This window comes from Pristiophorus japonicus, chromosome 6 (genome assembly GCF_044704955.1).
Source record: "Pristiophorus japonicus isolate sPriJap1 chromosome 6, sPriJap1.hap1, whole genome shotgun sequence".
Taxonomy (NCBI): domain Eukaryota; kingdom Metazoa; phylum Chordata; class Chondrichthyes; family Pristiophoridae; genus Pristiophorus; species Pristiophorus japonicus.
The window spans coordinates 51,616,186-51,635,729 of NC_091982.1; the positions used below are offsets into that span (position 1 = coordinate 51,616,186).

Genomic DNA, 19,544 nt, shown 5'->3' on the forward strand with positions numbered 1-19,544 from the left:
TAACAATACACACCCGAGAACAGTAGCCAAAGTTCTCCTCTTAAGGCTTCTGGAATTCCTCTTATTACCAGATCGCGAGTCTTTTTAGTGCGAAACATACAAACTCCATGACCATATTCCACAAAATGAATGTTCCAGGATTGCACCTTCATCTTTTCTTTCAACTGCAATTCACAATGAAAGCAGCAGTTTACAATGAGCTCGTTCTCAAATAAGACCGGATACATATTGGTAATAGAACAGAAAATATTTTTCTGCATACAAATAGCATGCTATGGCATGGTACATTTAAAAAATAAATATATATATATTTGTTCATGGGATGTGGGCATCGCTGGCAAGGCCAGCATTTATTGCCCGTCCCTAATTGCCCTGAAGACGACGATAGTGAGCCCACTTCTTGAACCGCTGCAGTCCGTGTGGTGAAGGTACTCGGACAGTGCAGTTAGGGAGGGAGTGCCAGGATTTTGACCCAACGACGGTGAAGGAACGGCCAGGTCAGGTTGGTGTGTGACTTGGAGGGGAACGTGGGGGTGGTGGTGTTCGCCTGCGCCAGCTATCCTTATCCTTCTAGGTGGTAGAAGTCGCTGGTTTGGAAGGTGCAGCCAAAAAAGCCTTGGCAAGTTGCTGCAGTGCATCTTGTAGATGGTATACACTGCAGCCACGGTGGTGGAGGAAGTGAATGTTTAAGGTGGGGGGATAGGGTGCCAATCAAGCGGGCTGCTGTGTCATGGATAGCGTTGAGCTACTTGAGTGTTGTTGGGGCTGCACTCATCCAGGCAAGTGGAGAGTATTCCATCACACTCCTGACTTGCGCCTTGTCAATGGTGGAAAGGCTTTGGGGAGTCAGGAGATGAGACAATCGCTGCACAATATCCAGCCTCTGACCTGTTCTTGTTGCCACAATATGTGTGTGGCTGGTCCAGTTAAGTTTCTGGTCAATGGTGACCCCCAGGATATTGATGGTGGGGGATTCGCCGATGATAATGTCATTGAATGTCAAGGGGTGGTGGTTAGACTCTCGCTTGTTGGAGATAGTCATTGCTTGGCACTTGTGTGGCGCGAATGTTACTTGCCACTTATCAGCCCATGCCTGAAATGTTGTCCAGGTCTTGCTGTATGCAGGCATGGACTGTTTCATTATATGAGATGTTGGGAAAGGAACTGAACATTGTGCAATCATCTGCGAATATCCCCACTTCTGATCTTCTGATGGAGCGAAGGTCATTGATGAAGCAGCTGAAGATGGTTGAGCCGAGGCCACTGCCCTGAGGAACTCCTGCAGCGATGTCCTGGGGTTATGATGATAGACCTCCAACCACCACAACCATCTTCCTTTGTGCTCGCCAAGACTCCAGCAGTGGAGAGTTTTCCCCCCAATTCCCATTGACTTCAGTTTTATTAGGGCTCATTGATGCCGCACTCAGTCAAATGCTGCCTTGATGTCAAGGGCCGTCACTCTCACCTCTACAACTCGGCTCTTGTGCAAATTATACTTCAGCTTAGATGTTATCTATCCATGAAACATGGTGAAAGATTTTTTTTTCTTGGACGCAAGTAGAGAGGATGGAATGGTTCTCTTATGCACTCTGTGCGTTGAAAGGGTGATTTGACAAGCATTAAAAATGTGATTAACTGTACCCAAATATTTTTCAACAGTTTATTAAAATTATATATGTTTCATCATACTCCAAATATTTATCAACTAATGTTACTAAGTAATCTTCTACAACACAATGTTGCACTCTTTTCTACTGTATATTTTGAAGAAACTGCAACAGTAATCTGTATCAGAGGATCAAGTTAATTTACTATTCTGAAGCTCATACAATGGAAATCTGAACAAGCTATAATTAGTCAGTGTTCTTGTAGACTCATCCTCTAATCGATGCAGCCTGTACATCCCTAAACTGGAAGGTCGCAAGGTTGCAGAGATAGAATTGATAGCAGCAAGCAGACAATGATCTAATATGATAAAGTTACATACTAATAAGCTGAAATAATAAGCACGTCTTGCTTATTTGCTTACTCAATGCTTTTGTGCCAGAATCATGCCATCAAAAGCAAAGTGAAATATGTTAGAGCCATTTATACTGGCGCACTGAACCAGCACACTCTAAATGCAATAATACTAAGCAACAAGACTTGTCTGTAGGCAGCACCTCGGACACCAAATACATACTGTATGACAGTGCCAAGTAATCCACACAAGATCTGCATTACATTTATATAGTTGGGTGGCTAATGTATAAAAACACTTTAAACATGGTCAATCTGCCATGTCAATTTATTGGCTACTTGAACTGATTAAATTAAAATCTTCTAATGGTTTCCAGTCAGTCAGGTGATATAACCTCAGCATAGGCATGAATATCTGTCCATTCAATTTAAATCTGCATCTCTTGCACCTTATACAACTATTACTGGATTTGTGTCAAGACCATATTTATACGAAACCACAATGCATTCACCCAAATAAATTGTCAAAAGGTCAATACTCTGAAACATTAACTTTTTCTCTCTTCACAGATGCTGCCTGACCTGCTGAATATTTCCAGCATTTAATGTTTTTATTTCCTACTTCTCGGTTAGCATTTTTTCTTCAGGCTACACTTAACGTGCACCTTCATTTGACAACTCTGGTGAATGCAGGCGAATGAAAGAGATGTCAACGTCAGGTAATGGAACATTTCTTGACCCTGCCAAAGTGTCAGCATCAAGTTCTCCCCTTTTAATTTAGTCAATTCTGGCAATATTTTGATCAGCTAATTTCCACTTTTATATACTATTTATTGATATTTAATTCACATTTTTGGATAATTCTATATTTTAGTGTTAAAAGCTGCAAATTATCAGGAGCACTCTTTATTTTGCTTGTATAATGTGCCTGAACTTCAATCTCAGAAATGGACCCTTACTGCACATGTGAATTCTTTCATTTTGCATACGAGCCTCCCCCATACTCCCACATGACAATGTGTACAACATTATGGCAACCTTTTGCTGTTGGCTCACACCCACTGGGAGCTTAGTAGAGACTTACCCAACCGGTTTTATGCATTAGTTGTACAGGCAGCAGCGAGGGGACGCTTCAATCCTATTAATCCGGACAGGATTCAAACCCAGATCCCAATACTGATGCAAAGTACTACCCGCCCTCAATTTGCAAAATATTTTTAAATAAAATTGCCACGGTCACAAAAAATAGAAGAAACAAAAAGGACCTTGAAATGCAGGTCCACAGATCTCTGAAGATAGCAGGCCAGGTAGCTCAGGTGGTTAAGAAGGCATATGGAATATTTGACTTTATTAACAGAGGCATAGAATACAAGAGGAGAGAGGTTATGCTTGAAGTGTGCAAAACACTAGTTACGCCACAGCTTGAGTATTGTTTGCAGTTTTGGTCACCGCATTATAGGAAAGATATGACTGCACCAGAGGAGATTTACAAGGGTGTTGCCTGGACTGGAGAATTTTAGCTGTGAGGAAAGATTGGATAGGCTGGGTTTGTTTTCTTTGGAACAGAGGAGGCTGAGACCTTATTGAGGTGAATAAAATTATGAGAGGCCTGGATAGAATGGATAGGAAGGACCTATTTCCCTTGTAAGAGGGGTCAACAACCAGGGGCATAGATTTAAAGTAATTGGTAGGAGGGGAAATGTCTTCACCCAGAGGGTGGTGGGGGTCTGGAACTCACTGCCTGAAAGGGTTATAGAGGCAAAACCTCACTACATTTAGGGGCCAAGTTTCAGCCTGAGTTGCTCCTGTTTTTTTGGAGCAACTGGTTTAGAATGGAGTATCTTAGAAATTGCAATTCTCGGCATTTAGTTTGTTCCAGTTCTAGTCAGTTATTACAGTTTCAGTTTGGAACAGATTTTTTTTTCCCCAAAAGGGGGCGTGTCCGGCCACTTACGCCCATTTTGAAAGTTTAGGCAGTGAAAACTTACTCCAAACTAACTTAGAATAGAGTAAGTGAAGATTTTTGTACGCTCAGAAAAACCTTGTCTACACTTAGAAAATCAGGTGTAGGTTACAAATTAGGCGTAGGGAATGGGGAGGGGGGGGGGTTTAAAGAGAAGCTTATAAACATTAAGCACTTCAGTTTTACAAATAATGAGCCATCATCAATAATAAATGATCAATACATCAATAAATAAACCAATAAATCAATCAAAATTTTTTTTTTTAAATTTCTACTTACCGACTGCAGCACCGGGAGCCCTCCAACAGCATGCTGGGACGGCCCCCCAGTATGTCTCCATCTCTGTCAGTGTCTGTTTCTGACAGGAAGGGAGAGCAGGGAGAAAGGAGAGGGAGGCTGAACGGGCCGGGCCCAAGACTTCGGGCGGGGCCTGCCCCCAGCACCAGATTTACAGGTAGGTGGCGTCGAGTCGGGTTGGGTCCGGTGGGGGTGGGGGGGTCAGGTCCGGTCCGGGGGTGGGGGGCCAGTCGGGTCTGGTCCAGGGGCAGGGGGGAGCACGAGTCTGGTCGGGGGGGGGGGGGCGAGAGTTGGTTCAGGTCCGGTCCAGGGGTGGGGGGAGGGGGAGGGTCCAGTCCGGGGGTGGGGGCGCAAGTCGGGTCCGGTCCAGGGGCAGGGGGAAGCGGGAATCGGGTCCGGTCTTAGGAGAGGGGTGGGGGGGGGTCGGGCCGGGAGGTAGCAGGAGCTGGGCGTGGGAGGTGCTGCCTTATCCACGCAGCCCCAGTGAGGCCATTTGGCCAGGGCTTGGGGCCCCTCGAGCTACTGCACATGCACTCCCACTGTAGCATGTGCAGAGGTCCCAGTCTGTTTTCAGCGCAGGGACCAGACTCCCCACAGCTCGTGCTGCGCCACGCCCAGCTCCAGAGGACCTGCAGGGAGCCGGAGAATCAGTAAGTATTTTTTAGGCGCACTTTGCAGTGCGAAAAACGGGCGTCCAGGTCAAGGCTGCGCCGTTCTAGGTGTGGCCTGAAACTTGGGCCCTTAAAAAGTATTTGGATGTGCACTTGAAGTGCACAGGGCTACGGACCGAGAACTGGAAAGTGTGATTAGGCTGGATAGCTTTTTGTCGGCCAGCGCAGACAAGATGGGCTGAAATGGCCTCCTTCCGTGCTGTAAATTTCTATGATTCTATTCTATGAACCTAGAGGGTTTTTTTCCAAGCTTAACTGGGTGCAGCGATGAGTCAGTCCAGGATTTCAAGGCATTCATGAATACATCATAGTGAGTACACTATCTGACACCCTAACAAGTTAAACCTGCAAGTCAACAAACCTGTATTTCACCAAAGCTCACAATAGAAATGATACGACAAAATAACTAAAAGGCAAAGCAAATTTTAATTCTCTAGAGAATGAAGTTATTTACCATTTTTGAATCTAGATTTTCTGCATCTTGTGGGTGAAAGACTCTCATCAATGCTTCAGTATTAACGGTTTTGCTGCTTTCTTTAAGCAGTGCGCTATGCGGATCACCAGTAAATGAAGGTGAAGGACCATCGTGCGCAAAGGTGGTGCTGTTTTCTTGAGAATTATTTGGACACGATTCCTGCCAAGAAATAAGACAAAGATGCACCGTGGGTCAGGTCAGGTTGTCCGAGAGAGTGCAGGCTCTAAATTGGCTGCAGAAGGAATGTATTTTTCGGCAAGATAGGCTCATCTCATCCATGCTTCATGTTCAAAATCATTTTCCATTTAATTACATCCCATGCTCCACAAAATTACAGATAATAAAAGGAGTTAGCATTCCTGTTCCAGCCAATACTACTACTAGTCAAAAGGAATTATTTTTATTTGACATAACAATTATGGGGTTTCTGATTAGCAGACCACCTTCATAGGTCATTTAGTGGCATCCAAATATTACAGAAATATTTTGTTCCTGATTCCCCACAACAAAGTGTGTAAAAAATCAGTAGCACTGTAACAGCAGCTGTGTATCTCGACAAAATTTTAAGTCAGACAACAAATACGCTCTTTATAGTTGGAACTGGGAAAGCTGTATGGACATGTAAAGCATGTTTACGGCTAACAGAAATGTTCTAAGATGCACTCTTAATGCAAGCTGGTTTAAGCATCAACTCACAACTCCATTATTTAGGAGCTACTTGGCAGTTCTGCACCACCCCAACCCCCCGCCCAAATCTGATCTACGAGACTGAAGAGGACCCTTGGTTACAATCTTGCCGCAAAATCAGTGGTCATGGGTCGTGGGTTCAAGACCTTCTCCAGGGACTTGAGCACAAAATCCAAGCCGACATACCAGTGCAGCACAGAAGGAGTGTTACTGTGTTGGGGGTGCTATCTTTTGTCTAAGACGTTAAACTAAGGCCCTGTCTGCCCCCTCAGGGACAAAAGAGTCCATGGCACAATTCGAAGACCACCAGGAGAGTCAATAATTATCACTCAACCATCATCATTAAGGCATATCATCTAGTCATTTGTCTCATTTCTGTTGAGGGACCTTGCTGTGCGCAATTTGGTTGTCGCATTTCCTACATTACAACAGCCTAACCTCTGTGGTTGGGAAGAGGTTGGAGTCCATTATTAAAGAAGCAGTAGCAGGACATTTGGAAAAGCAAATTTCAGTCAGGCAGAATCAGCATGGATTTATGAAGGGGAAGTCATGTTTGACAAATTCGCCAGAATTCTTTGAGGATGTAGAGAGCAGGTTGGATAAAGGGGAACCAGTGGATGTGGTGTATTTGGACTTCCAGAAGGAATGTGACAAGGTGCCACATAAAAGGTTACTGCGCAAGATAAAAGTTCACAGGGTTGTGAGTAATATATTAGCATGGATAGAGGATTGGCTAACTAACAGAAAACAGAGAGTTGGGATAAATGGTTCATTCTTGGGTTGGCAATCAGTGGGGTGCCGCAGAGATCAGTGCTGAGACTCCAACTATTTACAGTTAATATTAATAACTTGGAGGAAGGGACTGAGTGTAACGTAGCTAAGTTTGCCAACGATACAATGATGGGAGGAAAAGCAACGTATGAGGCGGACACACAAAATCTGCAAAAGGACAGACAGGTTAAGTGAATGGGCAAAAATTTGGCAGATGGAGTATAATGTTGGAAAGTGTGAGGTCATGCACTTTGGCAGAAAAAAAATCAAAGAGCAAGTTATTATTTAAATGGAGAAAGATTGCAAAGTGCTGCAGTACAGCAGGACCTGGGGGTCCTGGTGCATGAAACACAAAAGGTTAGTATGCAGGTACAGCAAGTGATCAGGAAGGCCAATGGAATCTTGGCCTTTATTGCAAAGGGGATGGAGTATAAAAGCAGGGAAGTCTTGCTACAGTTGTACAGGATATTTGTGAGGCCACACCTGGAATACTGCGTGCAGTTTTGGTTTCCATATTTATGGAAGGATATACTTGCTTTGGAGGCAGTTCAGAGAAGGTTCACTAGGTTGATTCCAGATATGAGGGGGTTGACTTATGGGGAAAGGTTGAGTAGGTTGGGCCTCTACTCATTGGAATTTAGAAGAATGAGAGGTGATCTTATCAAAACATATAAGATTGAGGGGGCTTGACAAGGTGGATGCAGAGAGGATGTTTCCATTCATAAGCGAGACTAGAACTAGAGGACATAATCTTGGAATAAGGGGCCACCCATTTAAAACTGAGATGAGGAGAAATTTCCTCTGAGGGTTGTGGATCTGTGGAATTCACTGCCTCAGAGATGTGACATTGAATAAATTTAAGACAGAAATAGACAGTTTCTTAAACAATAAAAGGGAATAAGGGGTTATGGAGAGCAGGCAGGGAAGTGGACCCGAGTCCATGATCAGATCAGCCATGATCGTATTAAATGGCGGAGCAGGCTCGAGGGGCCGTATGGCCTACTCCTGCTCCGAGAGAGCGCATGAGAACAGATTGGCAGCTAACATAAAAGGGAATCCAAAAGTCTTCTGTCGGCACATAAATAGTAAATGGGTAGCACGAGAAGAGGTGGGGCCAATTACAGTCCACAATGGAGACCTACGCATGGGGCTTGGCTGAAGTACTAAATGTGTACTTCGCATCTGTCTTTACCAAGGAAGAAAATGCTGCCAAAATCAGAGTGAAAGAGGAGATAGTTGAGATACTGGATGGGACAAAAATCAATAAGAAGGAGCTATTAGAAAGGCTGGCTGTACTTAAAGTAGATAAGTCACCAGGACCAGATGGGATACATCCTAGGATGCTGAGGGAAGTAAAGATGGAAATTGCCTCGGTACTGGTCATAATCTTCTAATCCTCCTTGGATATGGGGCTGGTGCTAGAGGACTGGAGAATTGCAAATGTTACACCATTGTGTAAAAAGGGTGCAAGGTTGAACCCAGTAATTAGAAGCCAGTCAAATTAACCTTGGTAGTGGGAAGCTTTTAGAAACAATAATCAGGGACAAAATTAACAGTCACTTCAACAAGTATGGATTAATTAAGGAAATCCAGCATGGATTTGTTAAAGGCAAATCGTGTTTAACCAACTTGATCGAGTTTTTTGATGAACTAACAGAGGGAATTGAGGAGGGCAATGCAGTTGATGTGGTGTACATGGATTTCCAAAAGATATTTGTTAAAGTGCCACATAATAGGCTTGACAGAAAAGTTGAAGCCCATGGAATAAAAGGGACAGTGGCAGCCTGGTTACAAGAAAAGTAGTGTTCCGAGTACCGACCCCTGGGAAACACCACTGTATACCTTCCTCCTTGGCTAAGGTGATAGGAAACAGAACGTAGTGGTGAATGGTTGTTTTTCCAGACTGGTGGAAAGTATACAGTGGTGTTCTCCAGGGGTCGGTACTAGGACTACTACTTTTCTTGATATATATTAATGGCTTAGACTTAGGTGTACAGGGCACAATTTCAAAATTTGCAGATGACACAAAACTTGGAAGAATAGCAAACAGTGAGGAGGATAGTGATAGATTCCAAGAGGACATAGACAGGCTGGTGGAATGGGCGAACACATGGAAGATGAAATTTAACACAGAAAAGTGCAAAGTGATGAATTTTGGTAGGAACAATGAGTTGCTGCAATATAAACTAAAGGGTACAATTCTCATGTGCACAAATCGTTGAAGGTGGCAGGGCAGGTTGAGAAAGTAGTTGAAGAAGCATATGGGATTCTGGGCTTCATAAAGAGAGGCATCGAGTACAAAAGCAAGGAAGTTATGATGAACCTTTATAAAACACTGGTTCAGCCTCAACTGGAGTATTGTGTCCAATTCTGGGCACTGCATTTTAGGACAATGTGAAGGCCTTAGAGAGGGTGCAGAAAAGACTTGAGAATGGTTCCAGGGATGAGGGACTTAAGCTATGTGGATAGACTGGAGAAGCTGGGGTTGTATGTCGATATATATTCAAGGCTGAGATACAGATTTTTGAACTACAGGGGAGTCAAGAGTTATGGGGAACAGGCTCTTGCAGAGAACCGGCACAGGCTCGATGGACTGAATGGCCTCTTTCTGTGCTGTTACCATTCTGTGATTCCTATGTTTATTTTCCATAGTGAGGGGAATACTGTGCAAAGTTATTGCCATGAAGCTTTTTTCTGCTCTGTTGCAGATTATTATCCATTCTGAATGCAAAACTTAAAAAGGTATTTTGTTCCTCGTCCTTTTGAGACTCTAAGGTCACGTGCCATCTCTAACCAACAAGGCAGGGAACCTGCTCACACGCTTCAGCCACTCTGAAAACAAATGCAAGGAGACCCACAAGAGAAGCCCAGGAATAACGTATATTCTCTCACTGACAATAATTAGATCAGAAGCTTGGAGTAGAAGATGGCAGGACAAACAGTAGGTGTTCTGGAACTCAAACAACCAGCATGACCACAATTCAGGGCTGCTTTTGTAAATAGTATACATTACAATCTCTCAAAGATCTTTACCTCTTCATTTCCCAACATGGGTTGTGCATTTGCGCCACAGTTCAGTTTCCCTTCCAGTGTCTTCACAAGGCTATCGCTGCCCTTAACTTCAGTGAAGCGCAAAGTTATTTTACATCTGGTACTGAAGGAGATGTGTTTGCCTGACTTGTCCGGCATGTCCATGCCCATGATCTGTCAAGAGAACTCGCATCAATTTGATATTCGCATTTCCACAATCTCTAGCTAGTTTATGGAGTGCGAGAGTGCGCAAGAGAGCGGAGAGTGACGACAAAACATTGGAAATGGTTTAACTGCATCAGATATATATATATTATGAAGATTCATAATTACAGCATATAGTGAACTATTTTACAGCACTTGCATAAATTTGAGCGGGGCTATAATCTCTCAAACTATAAAGCTACTATTTGATACATTACAACAACCAAAACATTAATTCTGATTCGCTAACATATTAGACATTGCAGCAATGATTGTAGTCTCCAGTTTTTACACTTAAGAATTTATAGTTCTATTTAGACTAAAACTGGAGCAGCGTGACAGCGAAGGCTCAAGTGTAAAACTGATAATATAACTTTGCCAGTAGAGAATACTGGTATAAATTGGAATACAGTATAAAAAAAACTCATTGCCAGGTCAGTGGGTTTTAAAAAACGCATCACTCTGGAGTAAATGTTTCGGCAGTGTAAAACTGGAAACAGAGAACCTGGTCATTTTTCTAACCATTTCCCCACCCTCAGCCATCAACCATCTCCCTTCAAAAAAGCCAGCAGTGAGGACGGCATGGTGCACGCACCCTCTGAATTCTTCTCCTTGTCCTCCAAGGACGTGCCAGCTCCTTGGTAACCTCATCGTAGATAGCAGCAGAAACATTTTGCAACCCGAACCTACAATGCAGGTTAATAAAAATAAGCATCCTTGATGCAAACGTAGTATGCAAGTATGGCTGGAGTCCGTCTCCACCTTTCCCCTGTCGTACCCAGAGAAGGCACGCTCACGCTGCATTTATAACAGGGTTGTGGCCTTAACAATTTACGAAGAAAAATCAGGAAAGGGTTTTTTTCCCTCTGAACACTTGATATTAAATGTTAAATACTTGTTTATTAAACATTACCTCCCGCAACGGAATGATTACATTGCAATGGCTCCCATCCTGGCTGTTGAAGCAGATGTAATTATCTGCAATGAACATTTTCCCAAATGCGTGGGCATGGCAAAAAGGGATCCAAAGGAAACAGTCAAGTATGTCATCCAGACTTTCTTCCCTGGGCAGCCGGAAGAGAGCTGTGAAATATTCATTCCTCGCTCGATTTTCCAAACCTCTAAACAAAAGCAATGCAACCCATGTAACACAGAAATAAAACTTTTTTTGATTCAATAATTTACATTGTTTGCCTCAAGACGCCTCTAACAGAAGAGCACAACCTGCATTCAGAATTATCCCAATGTCCAATTTACAGCATCTTCAGTGCACTGTCAGAAATATTTTAAGATACAAAATTGCATAATTTATTACAATATATTTTCCATTAGAATAACTACATGGAATTTGAACTTTGTTTTAAAACAAAGTTCATTACCCATCTTAAGTAATCTAAATGATTTTATTTATTTACGAATAGGAATTCCCTCCAACCCCAGATGGGGGTAGGACAAGGAAATCGTCGTCGTGTGCTTGTCGGATAAATTTTCAAGTTTATGCTACCTGATCACAAACTTACAACACGCGTTCGAAATACATTCAGATTCCCTTTTCCATTGAATCGCCAGATAGGAACCCGCAAGACAAAGAAAAGCAGTAAGTCATTCCAATTTGATTTTGGTGCAGAGGTTTGGTCCACTATTTTGGGGAATTAATGCCACCACATTCATATGCCAAGTTAAACAGTGGGTTCCCCACTAATGCAGGAGGATCAGTGTGCCAAGATGAGCACCAGTTTTAAATGAGAATTTGAAGTCTCATACACTCATGATTTCAAATGGTTTTGACATCTATTCTGGTACAAGCCGAGGAGCAAAAAGCAACACCTTCCAGTATCCTTTCCTGAAGCAGGTAGCTCCCAATGCACTCGAATGGTGGCAGGCAGAGTCAGCATTAACAGGAAGCCGGAGTAAGGCCCTTATCTAACAGCACCCAAAGATATGCGAGGACTGCAACACAACACGTTTAAGGGCTAAAACAGCATTGCTAACACCTGCGCAAGAAACATTTCCACTTAGTCTTCAATCTGGAGATTTTCATGGAAGTAGTCACTATCGATTCCCGATCTTAATACGCTGGACAAATCCTCGGAGGAGCCAGTCAAGTGAAAGTCCTGCAGATTGACATTGCATATCTGCCTGCGCAATTGGGTCAGAACATATTGCCTATATGGAATGTTAAATGGCTTTCTGTGCTGAGGATCAGTGGGTCCAAGAACCAGTTTTTCTAGGCATGCACTGAATGATCAGTGATGGTGGGGGAGGTCAGAAGGATGAGAACACTGGGATTCCCCCTTTTACTGAGTGCTTTCATTTTTAGTTGCCTTACGTGGGGAGCTATTAAGTGAATGTCAAGGGCATTCACACAAGAAAAATCACGGACCTCATCTTTAAAAAATACATTACTCTATCTATTCATTTGAAAGTAAAGCATACACAGATGGCGAAGAGAGGCAAACATTTTAGAATCTGCAATCGATAATATTACAAGGTTTTGCGTTAAGATTTCGTACCTCAAGGCAAAAATAGTGGCCTGAAGCCATACATTTCTCATACTTACATCATAGCACAAAGCAACATTTATTCATTACCTTTTGGTTATTTGTAATGGGTCACGGAGTGATAAATCAGTCTCAAATGTCTCCTTGTCAAATAATCTCTTCACAGCATAATCTGCAAGCTGCTCCATCAGCAGAAAGGTTTCATTTAAATGCATGAACATTGAAAAATAATAGTCTTCTCCATGACTGCAAACATGTATACTCTCGGATAGGATGACATTTGTAGTTTTCGTAAGTTTTGATATTTCATCCCAGGAAATGCTAATCTTAACTATAAGTTAAACAGATGTTGCGAAATCAATACAAATATACAGAAAGTAATTATTGCTCCCTCTATGGATATTAACCAAAAAAGAAACAGCTTTAAGCATATTAACTACAATTGCAGTCCAACTACACAAGGCATATATGCAGTGGAACGGAGACTAAATATTTACCAGTTTGGGGACCAACAGGACATTTTTAGCTCCACAAATATTACGCACCTCATATGGATTACAGTGAGCTTTAAATGGGGGAAGGAATGAAGTTAGTCACTGCAAGACCACTCATTGGCAAATGCTAGTCCTAAACAAAACGGAATATATAAAACAGACAACAGAAATTTGATGACTTTGTGGGTCCCAGTTTACAAATATGTGGGTTACTTCTAAACGGCGAGGGTGTAACTTTGACTTTGGATGATAGCATAAAACAGGCGCTATCAATTCTATTGACTTCAGTGGAAATGAAAATAGTGTACTAGTGTACATCTTTCCCTATCACTCAGTCAAAATGACCTTCCTTGCCCTCGAGTCACTCCACCGTCTTGCCCACCCCACCACTGTAGCCTATGCTCCTCTGCATCCTTTGTTCCTCTGACCCTGGCCTTGTGTGTCCCCTCCCCTGCACTTGACCCATCAATGGCGACAGAACTTTCAGTCACCTCAGCACCACTGCCTGGAGCCCCCTCCCCAATTCTCCCTGCTCCTTTAAGTGGCCTTCTCAAAAGCCATCTGTGCAACTGGGTTTTCAGTCACTTCTTCTAATCTTTCTCTCCATGGCTCAGCATCCGGTTCCCCAACATGCCTCGGGATGTTCGTTTACATTCAGGCTGCTTGAAAAATGCATGCTGTTCTGGGGAAATGCACACAAAATGGAAGTTGTCGGAGAGAGGGGTGATGGGCAAGCTGCACCTTTTATGGATCAAGTGGGAGACATGAGTGAGTTTCTGTAGGGTGGAGCTCTGGAGGTTGATGAGAAACACATTCTGGAGGCTGTGCTGAAAGTCACAAACATGAATAAGGGTTTCAGCAGTGGGAGGGTGGAGGGGAGAGGCAACGATGTTGTGGAGGGGGAAGAGGACGAGTTTGAAGGGTCAGGCAGGGCTGAACAGGACACAGTGGTTATGCATAGTCTGGTTCCAAGCAAGCAGCCAGGAGAGAGATGAACGCAACAGTAATTAAACTGCACTGAACACTGCTGGCATTTAGATTCAGTTCCAGGGGAACCAGAACATGCAGCAAAGGCTCCTTGCAGAGATGAATTTAACCCACTTTACTTCAGAAAGAACGTGCATTTATATAGCATCTCTTCACCTAGTGCTCAATCCAAAGTGGGGCTTAAACCCACAACTTTGACTCAAGAGAGAGTGCGACACATTGGGAAAAAAAAATGACTTGTTTGTTAAACAATGAAAGACAACGCTGGTGATTTCTAAAGCTCCCCTACCACTGCCAGTTAGGACACGACTGCTGATTTAAATCTGGTTTTCTCTGCTTCTCCTTGCCCCTCCACCATGACAATGGTAGGCTGTGAAAACTGTGAAGAAAGCTTCATTTATTAGGCACATAGGGTGCAGTCATATTTGACAATAACTCAAACAGCAGCATTTTAAGTAGGCTGAGTTTTAATTATCCAATTGCTCAAGGCCTTCACGTGCTCAGGAGATGAACATTAAATGTATTGTCTACCAAAGCACAAATACGCAAGATGCTTAAAAAATGTTGCAGATGTATCAATGTGTATCAATGACTTGGACTTGAATGTTGGGGGTATGATTAAGAAGTTTGCAGATAACACTGAAATAGGCTGTGTGGTTGATAATGAAGAAAGCAGCAGCAGATTGCAGGGAGATATCAATGTACTGGTCAGGTGGGCGGAACAATGGCAAATGGAATTCAATCCGAATTAAGTGTGAGGTAATGCATTTGGGGAGGTCGAACAAGGCCAGGGAATACATATGAAATGGTACGACACTGAAAAGTGCAGAGGAACAAAGGGACCTTGGAGTGCAGGTCCACAGATCCCTAAAGGTAGCAGGCCAGGTAGATAAGGTGGTTAAGAAGGTGCCGTCTTTTGCTCGGATCCGCAGTCGGTCCGCGGATTGCTCACAATCTGCGACCAGTTTGAACTGGCCTCGGCGAAGGTAAATCACAGCAAAAGCGAGGCCATGTTCTTTGGAAGCTGGGCCGACCAATCCTTTATTCCCTTCACCTTGAAGTCAGATTACCTGAAGGTGTTGGGAATATGGTTCGGAGCGGGTGGGGCGTGCGCCAAAAACTGGAAGGATCGTATCGCTAAAGCCAAACAAAAAATGGGATGGTGGAAGCTTGCTCCCTCTCCATTGCAGGAAAAAACTTGGTCATCAGGAGTGAGGTGCTCTTGGTGTTGTTGTACATGGCGCAGATCTGGCACATACCCCGCTCCTGTGCCGTGATAGTCACTCGAGTCGTCTTCCATTTCGTCTGGAGATCGAAAATGGACTGTGTCCGCAGAGACATGATGTACAAATCTCTGGACAAGGGGGAAAGGACGTTCCGAACGTGGCCCTCATTCTGATGGCCACCTTTGTGTGCGGCTGCATCAAGCTGTACATTGATCCTTCGTACGCAAACACCAAATGTCAGCAAGTGTTGAGATTCTATCTGTCCCTGGTGTAGCGAAGGACGAGTCTGGCCAGGCTGCCACGGAACGTTCCAACCAGTTGGACCATGCCTCAGCACTTGTCCTTTGTGGAAAAGTTTTTCCAAGAAAACCACCTTTGACCACAAGGCCATAAAGCAGTGGTCGGCACGCAAGGTCCTGGACACCCTACGAAAGGAGGAGATAATGGATCCTGTCGGATGGTTCCCCGAGCAGACTGTCGAATTTGTTTGGCAGAATGTCTCATCGCCAGAGCTTTCACACAAGCACTAAGACTTAGATTGGTTGGCAGTGAGGTGGGCCCTTCCAGTCAGATTCTTCATGCACAGCTGGGGTTTCAGACACACGGCATTCTGCCCCCAATCGGCTGTGGTGCGGACGAGATGGTCATCCATCTCCTTCAGGATTGCCCCTTTGCAAGGCAGGTCCGGCAGTGGTTGCTGTCGAGGTTCATCTGAAGCAGCTCCGTAACACAGGACTCTCTGCTCTGCGGACTGTTCCCAGGGACGCACACCGAGACAGACATCATCTGCTGCTGGAGAGCCATCAACTCGGTGAAATACGCACTTTCGTCTTCCCGAAACTTGCTGGTCTTCCAGGGCAAGGAGATGTCCACGGCTGAGTGTTGCAGACTGGCGCAATCCAAGGTTCAGGAGTACATGCTGAGGGACGCACTAAAGATTGGTGCAGTCGCCGCAAAGGCACGATGGGGAAGAGCCACAGTTTAAGGCCCTTCCGCCACAGTAAACCCAGGGGATGTAATCAGACCTCCCCTCGGGCTATACTTGTTAATCTGCTTGTATACATAGAGCACCATGTACTGAAAAACATCTGTGCTGTGCCATGTATAATGAAAGTCTCTGCGCTGTTTAGTAACTTGAAAAGAAATGTAAATGTATCCCCATCTGTTCCGTGTACTGCTTTCATCTGCATAGTGCTACATGTAACATTATTAGAGATCAGTATTAAAATGTATCCTGGAATGTAATGTAAACCTGTTCACATCTGCTCCATGTAATACCCTTACTTTCACAATACTACATGTAACGTGATTTAGGGATTGTACTAAACTGTACCTTGAAATGAAATGCACACTAGTGTATTATATGGAACTGCTGTCAGCATCCAAACTAATTGAATGGAATTGCTGACCGCAAGGTACTGAACTATTTTCCAATGTATTGTGAACATTTAATATGAATAAAGTATATTTTTGAAAAAAAAATGGAATATTTTCCTTTATTTGTCAAGGCATGGAATACAAGAGCAAGGAGGATATGCTTGAACTGTATAAAACACTGGTTAGGTTGCAGCTGGAGACAGAGGGTCTAGTGAGAAGGAGGAACTGAAGGATATCCTTAGACGGGAAATTGTGCTAGGGAAATTGATGGGATTGAAGGCCGATAAATCCCCGGGGCTTGATAGTTGCATCCCAGAATACTTAAGGAAGTGGCCCTAGAAATAATGAATGCATTGGTGACCATTTTCCAACAGTCTATCGACTCTGGATCAGTTCCTATGGACTGGAGGGTAGCTAATGTAACACCACTTTTTAAAAAAGGGAGGGAGAGAGAAAGCGTGGATAGAGAACTGGTTGGCAGACAGGAAGCAGAGAGTCAGGATAAACGGGTCCTTTTCAGAATGGCAGGCAGTGACTAGTGGAGTGTCGCAGGGCTCAGTGCTGGACCCCAGCTCTTTACAATATACATCAATGATTTGGATGAAGGAATTGAGTGTAATATCTCCAAGTTTGCAGATGACACTAAACTGGATGGCCGTGTGAGCTGTGAGAGGGACGCTAAGAGGCTGCAGGGTGATTTGGACAGGTTAAGTGAATGGGCAAATGCATGGCAGATGCAGTATAATGTGGATAAATGTGAGGTTATCCACTTTGGGGGCAAAAACGCAAAGACAGATTATCTGAATGGTGGCAGATTAGGAAAAGGGAAGGTGCAACGAGACCTGGGTGTCATGGTTCATCAGTCATTGAAAGTTGGCACGCAGGTACAGCAGGTGGTGAAGGAGGCAAATGGTATGTTGGCCTTCATAGCTAGGGGATTTGAGTATAGGAGCAGGGAGATCTTACTGCAGTTGTACAGGGCCTTGATGAGGCCTCACCTGGAATATTGTGTTCAGTTTTGGTCTCCTAATCTGAGGAAGGACGTTCTTGCTATTGAGGGAGTGCAGCGAAGGTTCACCAGACCGATTCCCAGGATGGCAGGACTGACATGAGGAGAGACTGGATCAACTGGGCCTTTATACATTTGAGTTTAGAAGGATGAGAGGGGATCTCATGGAAACATAAGATTCTGATGGGACGGGACAGGTTAGATGCAGGTAGAATGTTCCCGATGTTGGGGAAGCCCAGAACCAGGGAACAGTCTTCGGATAAGGGGTAGGCCATTTAGGACTGAGAGAAACTTCTTCACTCAGAGTTGTTAACCTGTGGAATACCCTGCCAGAGAGTTGTTGATGCCAGTTCATTGGATATATTCAAGAGGGAGTTAGATATGGCCCTTACGGCTAAAGGGATCAAGGGGTATGGATAGAAAGCAGGAAAGGGGTACTGAGGGAATGATCAGCCATGATCTTATTGAATGGTAGTGCAGGCTTGAAGGGCCGAATGGCCGATTCCTGCACCTATTTTCTATGTTTCTATGTACTGTGTGCAGTTCTGGTCACCACATTACAGGAAAAATGCGATTGCACTGGAAAGGGTGCAGAGGAGATTTACAAGAATGTTGCCTGGACTGGAGAATCTTGGCTATGAGGAAAGATTGGAGATGCTGGGTCTGTTTTCTTTGGAACAGAAGGTAGCTGAGGGGAGACCTGATTGAGGTGTATAACATTATGAAGTGCCTGGATAGTGTGGATAGGAAGGACCTGTTTCCATTGGCAGAGGGGTCAACAACCAGGGGGCATAGATTTAAAGTAATTGGGGGGGGGGGGGGGGGGGGGAAGGAGGGTTAGAGGAGATGCGAAGGGAAATTTCTTCACCCAGAGAGTAGTGGGGGGTCTGGAACTCACTGCCTGAAAGGGTGGTAGAGACAGAAACCCACACATTTAAAAAATACTTGGATGTGCATTTAAAGTGCCATAACCTACAGGGCTACGGACCAAGAGCTGGAAATGATTCTATGTTGGCAATGGCGAAAGTATAGATTGATTCCTGACATGAGGGTTGTCCTATGAGGAGAGATTGAGCCTATACCCTCTGGAGTTTAGAAGAATGAGGGGTGATCTGATTGAAACACAAGATTCTGAGGGGGATTGATAGGGTAGATGCTGAGAGATTGCTTCTCCTGGCTGGAGAGTCGAGAACTAGGGGGCAAAGTTGTGAATCTTTGGAATTCTCTGTACCAGAGAGCTGTGGATGTTCAATCATTGATTATTTTCAAGGCTGATAGAATTTTGAACTCTCGGGGAATCAAGGGATACGGAGATCGTGCGGGACAGTGGAGTTGAGGTAGAAGAGCAGCCATGATCTTATTGAATGGCGGAGCAGGCTCGAAGGGCCATATGGCCTACTCCTGCTCCCAATTCTTATGTAGCTGGAAACAAAAGCAGAGAAATTTCCAAAGGAGCAGTGTTCGGACTCAAATAGCACTGGTGGTTTCTGTTAGTGGGCTGGAAACGAAAAAGTCACTTGAAAATAAGACCTGTTTTTTTTTTTAAAAAGTAGTCACCCTCCCGCGCACACACAATTCCAGTTGTGTCCTTGAAAAACACTGCGCCAGAGGATTGGGAAACTTTTAAAAGCCAGCAAAGCACGACTAAAAAAAAAAAAGGGGGGGGGGGGGGGGAAGATAGATGAAAGCAAACGAGCACAAAATATAAAAACAGACAGTAAATGTTTCTACAGGTACATTAAAAGGAAAAGAGTAGCTAAAGTAAATGTTGGTCCCCTGGAGGATGAGACTGGGGAATTAATAATTGGGAAAAAAGGAAATGGCAGAGACTCTGAACAAATATTTCTTTTTAAAAATTCGATCTTCAGGGTAGAAGACACTACAAACATCCCA

General features: G+C 44.0%; 1 protein-coding gene across 1 annotated transcript in view; it reads right to left on the reverse strand.

Annotated features, from left to right (window-relative positions):
- Window positions 1-19,544, reverse strand: part of tbc1d8b (TBC1 domain family member 8B) — a 90,686-nt gene that overhangs the window by 41,884 nt on the left and 29,258 nt on the right. Inside the window, exons 5-9 of the mRNA XM_070882858.1 lie at window positions 12,649-12,889; window positions 10,971-11,178; window positions 9,857-10,027; window positions 5,345-5,524; window positions 14-164 (exon numbers count right to left, since the gene is read on the reverse strand). Coding sequence (XP_070738959.1) covers window positions 14-164; window positions 5,345-5,524; window positions 9,857-10,027; window positions 10,971-11,178; window positions 12,649-12,889 — 951 coding nt within the window. The remainder of the gene's footprint in view (window positions 1-13; window positions 165-5,344; window positions 5,525-9,856; window positions 10,028-10,970; window positions 11,179-12,648; window positions 12,890-19,544) is intronic.